We start from the raw sequence: 14,025 nt of genomic DNA, 5'->3' as shown, positions 1-14,025 counted from the left end.
ACTGAATAGTCATTGAGAGTTACATGTGCAAAACAGCTGCAGAAAGAGATGAGGCTAGAAGCATGCCCTGCCTTCAGTTATATTCAAAACTGGGATCAGTTATATTCAAAACTGGGATCAGTTATATTCAAAACTGGTTTCAGTTATATTCAAAACTGGAACCCACCCCTCCAGTGATGGTTTTGTTGTTTTGGGGTTTCTTCTAAGGAATTGATACTTAATTTTGCTGTTATGCCACAATACAAAGTAAAATGAATTAGAGGATAAGTATGAGATGCCATGAAGAAACATGGCAACAGTGGTTATGTGTCACAGAACAGTTGTCCATGAGCTCTCAATATTATAAAAACTTCTCATATCCTTTGCAGAACCAGATGTTACACTGTTTTGACGATTTTTTCCCCCCTCACTCCACTGCTGGGCAGGTCTCATTGGTACATTGCAGTTATCTGTTTTCCTCGGTTAGAAGAAGCTGTGTATGAGGAGTGTCCCCATCAGAGTTTATTATGTCACCAGCCACAACAGTCTCCACTTTGGTCAGAGAGTGACAACACTAGAACTGGTTCAATGTTGGCCATTCCTGGTAACTGCAAAGATGAAGAAGAAATGGTTGTTAACAAAAATTTATCCTCTGAAGGTAGGTAATCTTACATGGCTTGACATAACTTTCTTATGGTTCTAATCTTGTCTTAATCCATGAAGGAGTTATAAGATGTCTAAAAAAGCATCTTTCATGTCAAGATTGATGTAATTTGTTTTTGTATTACCATGCATAGCAAAGACTGTGCTTCATTCTTGTTGTCTGCAACTCTGGAAAATACTGGAAGGGACATGTAAAATCAGTGGCTCAAATCCCATCATAAGTGGAAAGTTCTTGGATTTCAAGAGTTCTATCAGGAAGGCAAGCCCTCAGTAACTCTGCTATTTGAACATTCAGAAGTGAAGCAAAAATAGTTTATACTTCACTGTTGTATTTCAAATACTAATAATCTCAAATTTGAAAATGAAAATATTTCAGGTAGAAAATATTTTCTTAAGACTTTTTAATTTTGTTCTCTTGAGCTAGGTGGCAAGGAAATTGCTGCTTCTGCTTCAGTCCTGCATTCGGCTATTTCTAAAGTAAGTATCTTTTCTACTGACAGACAAAACAGGTATTGCTCTATTTCTAAAGGCTCTCAGAATTGACTAAGTGATTTTGCATCATCTTTCTTGCACCAGCTGCCATGCATGTGCAAGCACTTTGAATTAGCTCAAAGTCCTCCTTTGTCTAACTGTGTTGCATACGCTATGCTTTCATGTGTTTTTAAAAATTATTTTTTTAGTTTCTCTCTTTCTGAAATGGGAACCTCTCTGGCTTTACCTTTAAATCTATGGACATCTTGGAGTTTATAATTGCTGATGGTTTTTTAATATTATTTTTATTTTCTCCCAGATCTCCCTAAACAATTCCAAAAGACAGATTTGTAAAAGGTATGTATCTGTATTCACACTAAAATTGTATTATTATATTAAATTCTTGAGTAAGATATGTGTCATAAAGCCACAGCTGTAGGAACTTACCAATTTTTTTTCCACATTTGTTCAGATATTGATGCTCTTGTTAAGTTGTATTCAAACAAAATATTTGCTTCAGTTCTGTTGGTAATGAAAGACTACAATTTGTTGGTTTGTTGTTTTTGTTGTGTCCAGGCCTTGTATACTCATCTTAGACTCTTTGAAAGCTGCTTCTGTGCAGAAAACAGTTCAGGTTTTGAGAGAGTAAGTAACTACATTTTCTGTTTATTAGCAAGAGATGCTGCTGGTCATACTTCTATGCTCAAAATACTTTTTTCTATAAAGGTTTATATTTCTGATGCTAAAGGAAAATCCATAGTCACAACAAAGAAAATTGTAATAGTAATACAGAAGCTTGTGTGAAAAGCCTGTCTTTGTTCTGCTGCACAGATATAATGCCAAAAATTGTAAAGTGGACAGTCTTTCTGAAACTGCCAAAAAAAAAAAAAAAAAGAAGTAGAGGGAGTTTGGGGCACTTTTTTTTTTTTTTAATCCCCTTTGGTTCAGTAATAGAGGGTGTTTATAAGGGTAGAAAACCAGATTGTTTAAAATAAATTCTTTGAAAATTAATTTTCCAAAGGGCTGATCGTCATCTCTTTTTTTAATGGAGTTTACAGAATTAGTGTTAAATCCACTCCTATCTATGTACAAAAAAGTAGAAACTAGGCTGAAGCTGTCTAGAAGCTTGATGTGTCAGCATAGTTATATTGGAATAGTAGTATTTGTTTTGAAATGTGAGAGTAAAATACATATTCAGTCTTTTATGTGATAAGTATGTAAGTATTGGAAGAATGTCTTCAAAGTTTCACTGCTTTTACATACTCCTAATGACTAACATTTTTTAAAGTTGCTAATATTAAATTTTTGAAGCTAAACAGGTTTTTTCTTTTTGTTTTTTGTTGTGTTCACTTTTCTGAAAGGAACAAAAATCTGTAAACCAAATAGTACCTCCTCCTTGTAAAAGTAAATTATTCAAAATGCTAAGTGATGGTTAGGTGAGAATCAGAAATATTTGTGAAGCCACTTTTCCCTAGAGAGGCCTCCCCACTGTATGTGTCTTGGGAGGGAAAAAAAAATGCAGTTTTAAAAATTAATTTATTTTTTGTTTCTTTCTAAATCTCTGTGGGATGTATTAACTTAGTGTTCCATGCTTTAAGCTGCTCCTGGCATTGAAATTCCAGAGAGGGTAGTTTACTGGAGTTCAGAGAGATCTTATGAAAAGTCAGAAAACAGGGGTGATTTGTGGAGTTGTGAGATCAGGGAATTTTGGGAAGCAGACCTCTTATTCCTTCAGTTTGCAGTTTTACTCTGGAAACAGTTTAAGGACACTGATGCAGGGGTTTCGTGACCTCTTGTTTCCTTGAGCTGATTTTTGTTATAAGGACTTCGGGCTTTTTAATAATCAAACACAAGTTCTGACTTAATGTGTGTATTTTTTATTCCCTAAAGTCAGATGTTATGTTTGATTTTTTTTATAAGCTCTGAGCCTTTGCAACTCTGACTAAAGTCAGCGGAAAAGTTTGTTGCCCTTGAAAATTAGACCCTTTCAATCCCATCTTCAAAATCTTCTGTAGGTACCTTGAAGTGGAATGGGAAGCTAAACGAAAAATGCATCGAGAATTCAGTAAATCAACAATGATTGACCTGTATCCCAGAGTGCCTAAACAAGATAACAGCAGTGATTGTGGGGTCTATTTGCTGCAATATGTGGAAAGCTTCTTTGAGGTACAAATAGAAACTATCTTCCCTTTTGCTCAAAATGAACTTAAACCCAAAAAAACTATTTCTGAGGGAAATAGCCAGATACAAAAGCCTGTGATGCTCAGCCTCAAAAGTGTTAAAGCCATTTGAGGAAGAGGAAATAAACCCCGTTCTTCAATAAAACCCATAGTGGCAGGGGTCTTCTAAGTGGAAAACAGTTTTTTATCTGAGTTTGTTGGCAGACATTTCTGACCTTGTAGTTTAATGTTGCTTTTATATTGACACACTCAATATCCCTAACTATTTGGATGTATTTGGGGTCTATTTAGTTTACCAATTTCTGGTCTATAGGTGTTAAAAAGGCATCTTTTCTGTGCATCTGGTCTTGCAGCCTCTAAAACTGTGGTCAGCTTGTGCATTGAGTGGCTCTGCGGCAGCAAATTCTGCAGAGAGAGGCGGGGTGGAATCCTTCAAAGGGAATCCACAGAGCACTCTTTCCTGTTCTGCATATACCTTTAAAAGACTGCAGATGCTGGACTTCAGGCATTTGTTTTTAGGGTGTCCCCAACTCCTCCTCCCTACGATCAGTGCATTGTCCTCTTGCTCTGTCCTTTGAATAGCTCTGCCGGTTTGATGCTTATACATGTGGTCCGTGGTCTGTCTGAGAGTCCTTAGTATGGAAAGCTGTGTAGGGCCTTGGGCAGTGGACAGATTTTTCTTCCATAGTAGAACAAATTGCCATTCCAAAGTGCTTGTACACTACTGCACACAGCATGGGAAATAAATGTGACGAATTGGAGGGCTGTCATCTTGTTGAGATCACAGGACATGGTGGGATAGCTGACATGACTGTAGTGCTGTGATGGGTGGATACAGGCTTTTTAGGGAAGACAGGCTGGGAGGATGAGGAGGTAGAGTTGCCCTTAGTACGAGAGAGCAGCTGGAATGCGTGAAGCTCTGCCTAGGGTTGAATGAGGGACCAATTGAGAGCTCCTTAAAGAACAAATTAATATGGGTGACAAAGTAGTGGGGGTCTACTGCAGGCCACCTGATCAGGAAGAACAAGTGTATGGCGCCTTTTACAGGCAGCTTAGAAGCAGCCTCACGTTCAAGGACCCTGGTCCCAGTAGGGGACTTTTAACAACCAAATTCTCCCCTTCTTTATGTCCTGCTAAAACTGCTAGCAGTGTTCTTACTTCTTTGTTGTCTCTAATCAGACAGACCGGGTCATGACAGAAAACCACATGCCTAAGGCAACAAAACCTCAGCATATTTATCTGCTGTATGCTTGGTCCTTCCCTTAAAGGTGGAAGCAAGGACAGGCAGCCTGGGTAGAGTACAGGGATGTTGTCTGGGAAGCTAGGGACCAGGTTAGGAAAGCTAAGGCCCAGTTAGAATTAAACTTGGCTAGGGATATTAAGGATAACAGGAAGGGATTCTATAGGTACGTAGCAAATAAAAAAAAGACTGGGGACAGTGTAGGCCTCCTCCAGAAGCTATAGAGAGAACTGGCTACCCTGGATTTGGAGAAGGCTGAGGTTCCTAATGACTTCTTTGCCTCAGTCTTCACTGGCGAATGCTCTGACCACACCACCCAAGTCTTGGAAGGTAGATGCAGGGACTGTGAGAATGAAGACCTTGGGCCCACTGTAGGTGAGCATCTGGTTTGAGACCGTCTTAAAAACTTGAATGTGCACAAGTCCATGGGACCTGATGAAATCCATCTGCGGGTCCGGAAGGAGCTGGCGAATGAAGTTGCTAAGCTGCTGGCCATCATATTTGAAAAATCATGGCAGTCAGGTGAAGTTCCCGATGACTGGAAAAAGGGAAATATAACCCCCATTTTCAAGAAGGGGAAAATGCATGACCCAGGGAACTACAGACCATTCAGTCTCACCTCTGTGCCTGGCAAAATCTTGGAGCAGATTCTCCTGGAAGTCATGCTAAGGTACATGAAAAACAACCAGTTGCTTGGTGACAGCCAGCATGGCTTCACGAAGGGGAAATCCTGCCTGACCAATTTGGTGGCCTTCTATGGTGGGGCTACGGAACTGATGGACAGAGGCAGAGCAGTTGATGTCATCTACTTGGACTTGTGCAAGTCCCACAAGACTCTGTCCCACATGACATCCTTGTCTCTAAATTGGAGAGACATCAATTGGATGGATGGACCACTCGGTAGATAAAGAACTGGCTGGATGGCCACATGCAAAGAGTTGTGGTCAATGGCTCAATGTCCAGCTGGAGACCAGTAACAAGTGGTGTCCCTCAGGGATCGGTGTTGGGACCGGTCTTGTTCAGCATCTTTGTCAGTGACATGGACAGTGGGATTGAGTGCGCCCTCAGCAAGTTTGCCAATGACACCAAGCTGTGTGGTTCGGTTGATATACTGGAGGGAAGGGAAGCCATCCTGAGGGACCTCAACAGAGAAGAGATTCAGAGCAGCCCTGCGGAGAAGAACTTGGGGGTGCTGGTTGATGAGGAAATGAATATGAGCCGGCAGTCTGCATTCGCAGCCCAGAAAGCCAACTGTGTCCTGGTCTGCATCAAAAGGAGTGTGACCAGCAGGTCGAAGGAGGTGATCCTGCCACTCTACTCTGCTCTTGTGAGACCTCACTTGGAGTATAGTTTGCAGTTCTGGTGTCCTCAACATAAAAAGGACATGGAAATGTTGGAACAAGTCCAGGGGAGGGCCACGAGGATGATCAGGGGACTGGAGCACCTCCTGTATGAAGACAGGCTGAGAAAGTTGTGTCTGTTCAGCCTGGAGAAGAGAAGGCTGCATGGAGACCTCATAGCAGCCTTCCAGTATCTGAAGGGGGGCTATAGGGATGCTGGGAAGGCACTCTTCATTAGGGACTGTAGTGATAGGACAAGGGGTAATGGGTTAAAACTTACACAGGGGAAGTTTAGGTTGGATATAAGAAGGAAATTCTTTCCTGTTAGGGTGGTGAGGCGCTGGAATGGGTTGCCCAGAGTGGTTGTTATTGCTCCATCCCTGGCAGCATTCAGGGCCAGGTTGAACGAAGCCTTGGGTGAGATGGTATAGTGTGAAGTGTCCCTGCCCATGGCAGGGGGGTTGGAAGTAGATGATCTTAAGGTCCTTTCCAACCCTAACCTATGATTCTATAGTGCAATTGTATATGTGTGTGTTGTGACCAAAGTGCGTCTGTCCCTTGTTAGATACCTAATCATGTCTAACTTTATCAGAATTCATGCAACCTGCCTTGAATATGAGCTTATAAAGATACTGATGTATCTTTAAGAGAAGTGGTGATAACTTATTTGGTGTTTACCATGAGTAGCTTGTGGTAAGGGTGTGTATATATGTCATTACCATGGAGGAACTGGAATTTGACTTTGAAGTCTGTCACTGTCTCATGAAAATTTGTTTATGCCTCCATGGTCTCAGCAGTAATGGAAGGGTTTGAAATTTTCTTCAAAAGGTTGCTTTAGGAAATTCATGTTTTAAATATTCCTTTTTTGTTACCAGAATCCCATAGTTAACTTTGAAGAGCCACTGCATCTGGAGAAGTGGTTTCCTCGTCAGCTCATCAGAAGCAAAAGAGAAGAAATTCGGGACTTGATCTTGCAACTGCACTTTCAACAGCATAGTGGCAGCAGCAGCTAATAAATCAAATAAGCCATGCCTGTTGCCATGTTCCAGTTGCTGTATAAAGCAGCTGGAACTCTACTTAGCAGCATTTGGTCTCTTTCTGCCTTGCAAGTTAAAAAACAAAACAAAAGAACCAGAAGAAGTGTTTTGTTTGTTCAGTGTGTACTTATTTAATTTTTTTTTTTTTTTCATTTGGGTAGTGTGGCCATAGAATGAATTGCGGGGGGGGGGGAAGGTTGTAGATAAAAGCGTAAATACGTAAGTTAAGCTAGTACATATGGATTGCTAATTGAATCTTTACTTGGAATATGAAAGCTGCATACACGTATGCACCACAAGGAGGTAAAAATGTTCATCTTTTGAAGCTTGCTTTTTACAATTCTGTATGAACATGGATGATTATATTATAGTCAGGCTTAAAGACAGGATTTTGACCCTATATTCTATCTCTTTTGATTTTGGATCCCATGCAGATATAGTGAATATGATGTATTGGTTTTATTTAAGGATCTAATATTGACTCTCTTCAGAGATGTAGTTTTTGTTTTTGTTTCTGTTCTCAGAAGTAGTCTGTATGTGTCAGGATTTGAGGTTGATGAGTTTTAATTTTTTTTTTTTTATTTTTATTTTTTCTTCTCCCTAGCCTTTTCACCATGAAAAGTCATTTTCATGAGTGGAAAACATTTGCTTGAGAATGACTGTTAGAATCTTTCAAAGTCTAGAGTGGATTTATGAAAAAGATCTTATTTTTTTTCTTAGCAGTTTTTAGAAGAGATCTTGCTGTCAAATGCAATACATGTATGCAGTACATTTTTAATCCTATTCACCTTGATTTGGGGAGTTATTTTTATGAATCTTATTGCATCACTTGCATTAGACAGATAAGAAGGTTGTAACTCAACAACCTTAAAAGTTTGAGGTGTTTTACTGGAAAGTAAGGCAAATTAATTCAAAAAGGTCATTCTATTCTACATAATATGTCTTTAAGATACATAATTTGCACATAAGATATCAGGATTTATACTTTCCTCAGGAGAGTTGAGTAAAGATGTCTGAATATTTGAGTGTTCGAACTCAGACTTGATTTGATAAAGTAGCACAAGTTTATCATTGTCTTAATATGTATTTATGAAGTTTTTTCCTCAAACAGCCATCATGTTAAACTTTAATAACATTTTGATGTGCACGCTTTTTTTCTGTAGTTACTACATGATAGAAGGTTACTGTTTTAACACGATGCTTTCTCACTGGGGAACACCCCATTGTAAGTAAACTTAAGTATTATCACATCCGTCATGAGGAGCATGTATCAGATAATTCCAAAGCCACCTGTGTCATAAACATATCTACAAAACCAAAACCCTTAAAGCTGAAATTAGGCTAGAGGGTTAAAATAAAAATTGAGGGCAATCCAAAGATGTGAACATTTTTACAGCATTGCGGAATTCTCAGGGCACTTTCCCTCAATATAAATCTGAAACCTAGCATTTGGAAAATCCAGTTATTACTTCAGGTTCTGTACAGTCATCCAGAAAACCCACCACCATTGTTTCTCAAACCAGGAAGCATTCTTTCTGGAGAAGAGAGACGATTTTAAAACAAAATAATTTGCTGAGCAGTTACCTTCTGTATAGCTGTGAGCAGCCTAGTGCAACTACTGTATATTTTTTGGTTTTGTTTCTACTTTAATTCTGTACTTTGTCACTATTCCCACACCATCTGTCCCTCTCAACCCAGAATTTTTGTGGGTTTCAGCACCTAAATCACTACATCAGCATTACTTACAGGGATAAATGGTGTATTTATTGTAAGACAGATGAAGAATAAAATGTGGAAATGTTTGCCCTTTCTCTATACCTTTTTAGTTATAAATATTTACGGTGTTTCCTTTTGAAAAATAGTTTGGTCTTTTTCTCATGGTAAAGTTAGTTTTTATCATAATTTGTTCTTTTTTAGATTGACTTGGTTTTAGGTATGTAAAAGCAAAATCCGTGTATAAACTTTTCTAAATTGGTTTTATACATTAAAGGATTGCCTTTGTAGATTTGTTAGATATGTGCTATGAAAATGCCAATACATTTGATATTAAAATTATATCCAGAAGTTGAATGTGATTCTTATCATTCTTCTCCCAGCTGCCATAAATAGCCAGTGAGCTAAGCAGAAGACAGGCCATTTTACTGCTTTTAAGGTATGTGTACGGTATGTGTACAGTATGTGTCTCAACCCAAATTTCTATCAAAGTGAGTGCCTTTTATCAGAGGCACTCATCTGTTGGCCAGACCCAGGCTCAAGAGAGGTGTGTTGCCCACCAGAGGCTAAGATCAGGGATGTTGCTGAGAGGCTTCCTGGTCTAGTAAGTCCCACTGACTATTACCCACTTCTAGTCATTCATGTGGGTGTTACTGACGTAGACAGCAGTAGCCCAGAAAACATTAAGGACTATAGAACCCTGGGAGAGGTGGTTAGGGGCTCTGGAGCTCAGATAGTTTTTTCATCAACCTCTGGGAGAAAGGGGAGGACCTTAAAAAGGCTAGGAGGACTTGGCAGGTTAATAAATGGTTAGAACAATGGTGCCATAGTCAGGGGTTTGGGCATTCAGAACATAGAACTCAATTTGGGAGGCCAGGTCTACTGGAGGCTGGTGGAGCTGGACGCGTTCTGGTAGGAGGCTTGCCAGACTGGTCAAAGATGCTTTAAACTAGATGTGTTGGGGGAGGGGGACATCATTCCACCCAACACTCCCAGTCAATTGCCAGCACCTGTAATAAATGCTCGGAATGATGTAGAGAGATTTCATCCACTCCAGCCAATGAGCTGGCTTCAGTTGGAGCTCAGCTCAGATGCCTCCATACAAAAGCCCATAGTATGGTGAACAAACAAGAGGAATTAGAGATGTGTGCACATCTATGGGGGATAAGATACGATAGGTATCACAGAAACATGGTGGGATGGCTCCTGTGACTGGAGTGTTGGAATAGAAGGTTACAGGCTCTTTAGAAAAGCCAGGCCTGGTAGGCAGGCAGGGGGAGTTGCCCTTTATGTTAGGGATAGGCTGGAGAGTATGGAACTCTGTCTGGGAACAGGTGATTAGTTAAGAGAGAGTTTGTGGCTCAGGGTTAAAGGGAATATAGCTATGGGAGACATTACTGTGGGGATCTGTTACAGACCGCCGATCAAGAGGACTCTGTGGATGAAGCACTCTATAGACAGATAGGAACAGCCTCACACTTGCAGGCCCTTGTGCTTATGGGGGATGTTGTCTGAGAAACTAGGGACCAGGTTAGGAAAGCTAAGGCCCAGTTAGAATTAAACTTGGCTAGGGATGTTAAGGATAACAGGAAGGGATTCTATAGGTATGTCACAAATAAAAGACAGACTAGGGACAGTGTAGGCCTCCTCCAGAAGCTATAGAGAGAACTGGCTACCCTGGATTTGGTAGAAGGCTGAGGTTCCTAATGACTTCTTTGCCTCAGTCTTCACTGGCGAATGCTCTGACCACACCACCCAAGTCTTGGAAGGTAGATGCAGGGACTGTGAGAATGAAGACCTTGGGCCCACTGTAGGTGAGCATCTGGTTCGAAACCATCTTAAGAACCTGAATGTGCACAAGTCCATGGGACCTGATGAAATCCATCTGCGGGTCCGGAAGGAGCTGGCGAATGAAGTTGCTAAGCTGCTGGCCATCATATTTGAAAAATCATGGCAGTCAGGTGAAGTTCCCGATGACTGGAAAAAGGGAAATATAACCCCCATTTTCAAGAAGGGGAAAATGCATGACCCAGGGAACTACAGACCATTCAGTCTCACCTCTGTGCCTGGCAAAATCTTGGAGCAAATTCTCCTGGAAATCATGCTAAGGCACATGAAAAACAACCAGGTGCTTGGTGACAACCAGCATGGCTTCACGAAGGGGAAATCCTGCCTGACCAATTTGGTGGCCTTCTATGATGGGGCTACGGAACTGATGGACAGAGGCAGAGCAGTTGATGTCATCTACCTGGACTTGTGCAAGTCCCACAAGACTCTGTCCCACACAACATCCTTGTCTCTAAATTGGAGAGGCATCAATTGGATGGATGGACCACTCGGTAGATAAAGAACTGGCTGGATGGCCACATGCAAAGAGTTGTGGTCAATGGCTCAATGTCCAGCTGGAGACCAGTAACGAGTGGTGTCCCTCAGGGATCAGTGTTGGGACCGATCTTGTTCAGCATCTTTGTCAGTGACATGGACAGTGGGATTGAGTGCGCCCTCAGCAAGTTTGCCAATGACACCAAGCTGTGTGGTTCGGTTGATATGCTGGAGGGAAGGAATGCCATCCAGAGGGACCTTAACACTCTTGTGAGGCGGGCAGATGCCAGCCTCATGAATTTTAACCATGCCAAGTGCAAGGTCCTACACCTGGGTTGGAGCAATCCCAAGCACAGCTACAGGTTGGGCAGAGAAGAGATTCAGAGCAGCCCTGCAGAGAAGGGCTTGGGGGTGTTGGTTGATGAGAAAATGAACATGAGCCGTCAGTGTGCCCTTGCAGCCCAGAAAGCCAACTGTATCCTGGTCTGCATCAAAAGGAGTGTGACCAGCAGGTCGAAGGAGGTGATCCTGCCACTCTGCTCTCGTGAGACCTCACTTGGAGTATAGTGTGCAGTTCTGGTGTTCTCAACATAAAAAGGACATGGAAGTGTTGGAACAAGTCCAGGGGAGGGCCACAAGGGTGATCAGGGGACTGGAGCACCTCCTGTATGAAGACAGGCTGAGAAAGTTGTGTCTGTTCAGACTGGAGAAGAGAAGGCTGCGTGGAGACCTCATAGCAGCCTTCGAGTATCTGAAGGGGGCCTATAAGGATGCTGGGAAGGGACTCTTCATTAGGGACTGTAGTGACAGTACAAGGGGTAATGGGTTAAAACTTACACAGAGGAAGTTTAGATTGGATATAAGGAGGAAGTTCTTTAGTGTAAGGGTGGTGAGGCACTGGAATAGGTTGCCCAGGGAGGTTGTGAATGCTCCATTCCTGGCAGTGTTCAAGGCCAGGTTGGACAAAGCCTTGGGTGACATGGTTTAGTGTGAGGTGTCCCTGCCCATGGCAGGGGGGTTGGAATTTGATGATCTTAAGGTCCTTTCCAACCCTATCTCTTCTATGCTTCTATGAGTATTTGTTCTCCAATCCTTATAAAGGCACACAGCTAGTTCACAGCTTCTTGTGGCAAGCAAGGCTGCTTTTTGTCTCAATAGCTTTACAGTTTTTTTCTGTAGGTAGGCTAACAGTCTTGACAGTCTGAATGGCTAGCTTGGGAAATGCATGGACCCATGAGTTGTAACCCACTCCTTTCCAGCCATTCACATTTAACAGAGATGTGGTGAATGCTAGGAAGTGTCTGGAAAAATTTACACTCCAAGTGTAAAAAGCTTGTAAAAAGTGTAAAGCTTCCTTTTTTCCTTGCTAGAACTCCCCAAAGATAACTTTTAGGATGTATAAGGCAGCAGACTGAGTCAGGGACCTTTTTGCACATATCCTTTGCCTCCATTTCCTGTATTAATCCCTGTTTAACTGAAATGGTGGAGTGGCATGATGCTTCAAAGCAAACTGATCTTTTTAAGACTCTTCACCCTACACTCTATAATCTTGGTTTCAAGGAAGTGAATTGTATTCAATTAGTGTTAGATAAATTTGGCTGACCTCACTTCCTGATTTTTCTGCTCTGAATACTTTACAATAATATCACGTGGTGGAAGAGTTGGTGGTACAACAGGTCATGGTGGGCTGAATTTGCTCAGCTGGAAGGCTAAGCAGTCTCGGACCTTGCTTGTCCATGGGAGATGGTTCAGCAGAGAGCTCTCCAGGAGCACAAACAAGAAGTGGTAACTGTGAAATGCAGGGAGTGTCTGCCATCATGTGGCTCTTTGTTAAAGGCGTCTTCACCAAAGTATACTTTTATTTTGCATTTTTTGGTTATAGATGAGTGGATTTAGCTTTTTTAATAAGTTGAATTTGAAAAATGATTATGTTATCTGGGACAGTATGTGCTCTATAGCAGAATTTCAGTGACCATTACCTTGTGTAGAACTATAATTCAGCTCATCACATTTGCAATATGAAAGTGCATGTCCTTTTCAGACACGAATTGTCAGAAAGTTGCCTTTTTATTTTTGGATGTACTCATGTGATCTTGGCATGTTACATCACTAGGATTATACTTACCTTTTTTCCCTAGCGAGGATATTATTTCCTGAATACTTTTTGAAAGCAGATATGATTTGGCTGCTGGAAATAAAGAACTAAGTGTTTAAAATATATAATCATACAGAAGCTGACATAGCCATGCCATAGAAAAGAAAAAAATTGACAGAGATATAAAGCAGATAGTTTTTCTACTGTTCACATTCTGAATGCATTTGAGTTCTTTGCCTATGAAAAAACCCAGCAATGCTGTAAATATGAAGATTCTCCAGGAAAACTTTTAAATTGGGTTTCAGTTTTCACGAAGCACATGTGTTCTGAGGATTTTCTCTAAAAGGATTAGTTGGCATGATTCTTGAGGTAAGTTAGACTTTGCCTATATAAGCATGTATAGTATTTCTTATCTTAATGCAGTTCCTTTTTTGCAGGGTAACACAAGCAAAAAAATTCACAATATTGAAAGCAGAGGTTTAAAACAGTAAAGGCTGGTCTGTGTTATTGAATCCAGGATTGTAACACAGGTACCCATGCTAGCCTCAAAAGTTGCTCTGTCTACCTAGAGATGCTGACTAGGACTTCAAAACATTATGGGCACCAGTGCAATGTTGTTCCTGTGCTTCATACCATCAGGACCATTCAATTTACAGCTCCTGTGTGGTGTACTGTACTTGGTGTTGCTGCTAGTATTGTAGTTAGCTGGTTTGATAGATACAGAATATCTGATTCTGAGAACACTGGGGGTGTTAAAGCAGCCTGGTGGGTTAACTTCAAGTTTAATTTAGTAGTCCTGTGGGGAAAAAAACCCAACGAAAATATGTGAAAATGTGAAAATGAAAAAATCCAATTGAAAAATACCTACAAGAGTCTATTAGATGTCAGGAGGCAGAGCCTAAAAACAAAGGGAAGTTTATTTGATTCCTGTGAGTGTCGCCTGTGAGTAATACTGGAAATTACCAGTGTTAGCTGAACTGCTGGG

General features: G+C 41.1%; 1 protein-coding gene across 1 annotated transcript in view; it reads left to right on the top strand.

Annotated features, from left to right (window-relative positions):
• Window positions 1-6,902, top strand: part of SENP7 (SUMO specific peptidase 7) — a 37,404-nt gene extending 30,502 nt beyond the window's left edge. Inside the window, exons 18-23 of the mRNA XM_057413039.1 lie at window positions 426-637; window positions 1,067-1,119; window positions 1,433-1,470; window positions 1,690-1,758; window positions 3,129-3,279; window positions 6,749-6,902. Of these exons, the coding sequence (XP_057269022.1) occupies window positions 426-637; window positions 1,067-1,119; window positions 1,433-1,470; window positions 1,690-1,758; window positions 3,129-3,279; window positions 6,749-6,886 (661 nt within the window). The 3' untranslated portion in view covers window positions 6,887-6,902. The remainder of the gene's footprint in view (window positions 1-425; window positions 638-1,066; window positions 1,120-1,432; window positions 1,471-1,689; window positions 1,759-3,128; window positions 3,280-6,748) is intronic.
• The last annotated feature ends 7,123 nt before the right edge of the window (window positions 6,903-14,025 follow it).

The sequence above is a fragment of the Pezoporus wallicus genome, unplaced genomic scaffold (genome assembly GCF_028554395.1).
Source record: "Pezoporus wallicus isolate ANWC-B61680 ecotype Strahan unplaced genomic scaffold, APGP_CSIRO_Pwel_v1 contig_6484, whole genome shotgun sequence".
NCBI classification, from domain to species: Eukaryota; Metazoa; Chordata; class Aves; order Psittaciformes; family Psittacidae; genus Pezoporus; species Pezoporus wallicus.
The sequence above is the reverse complement of the archived record's forward strand: the minus strand, read 5'-3'. Positions and strand labels throughout refer to the sequence as shown.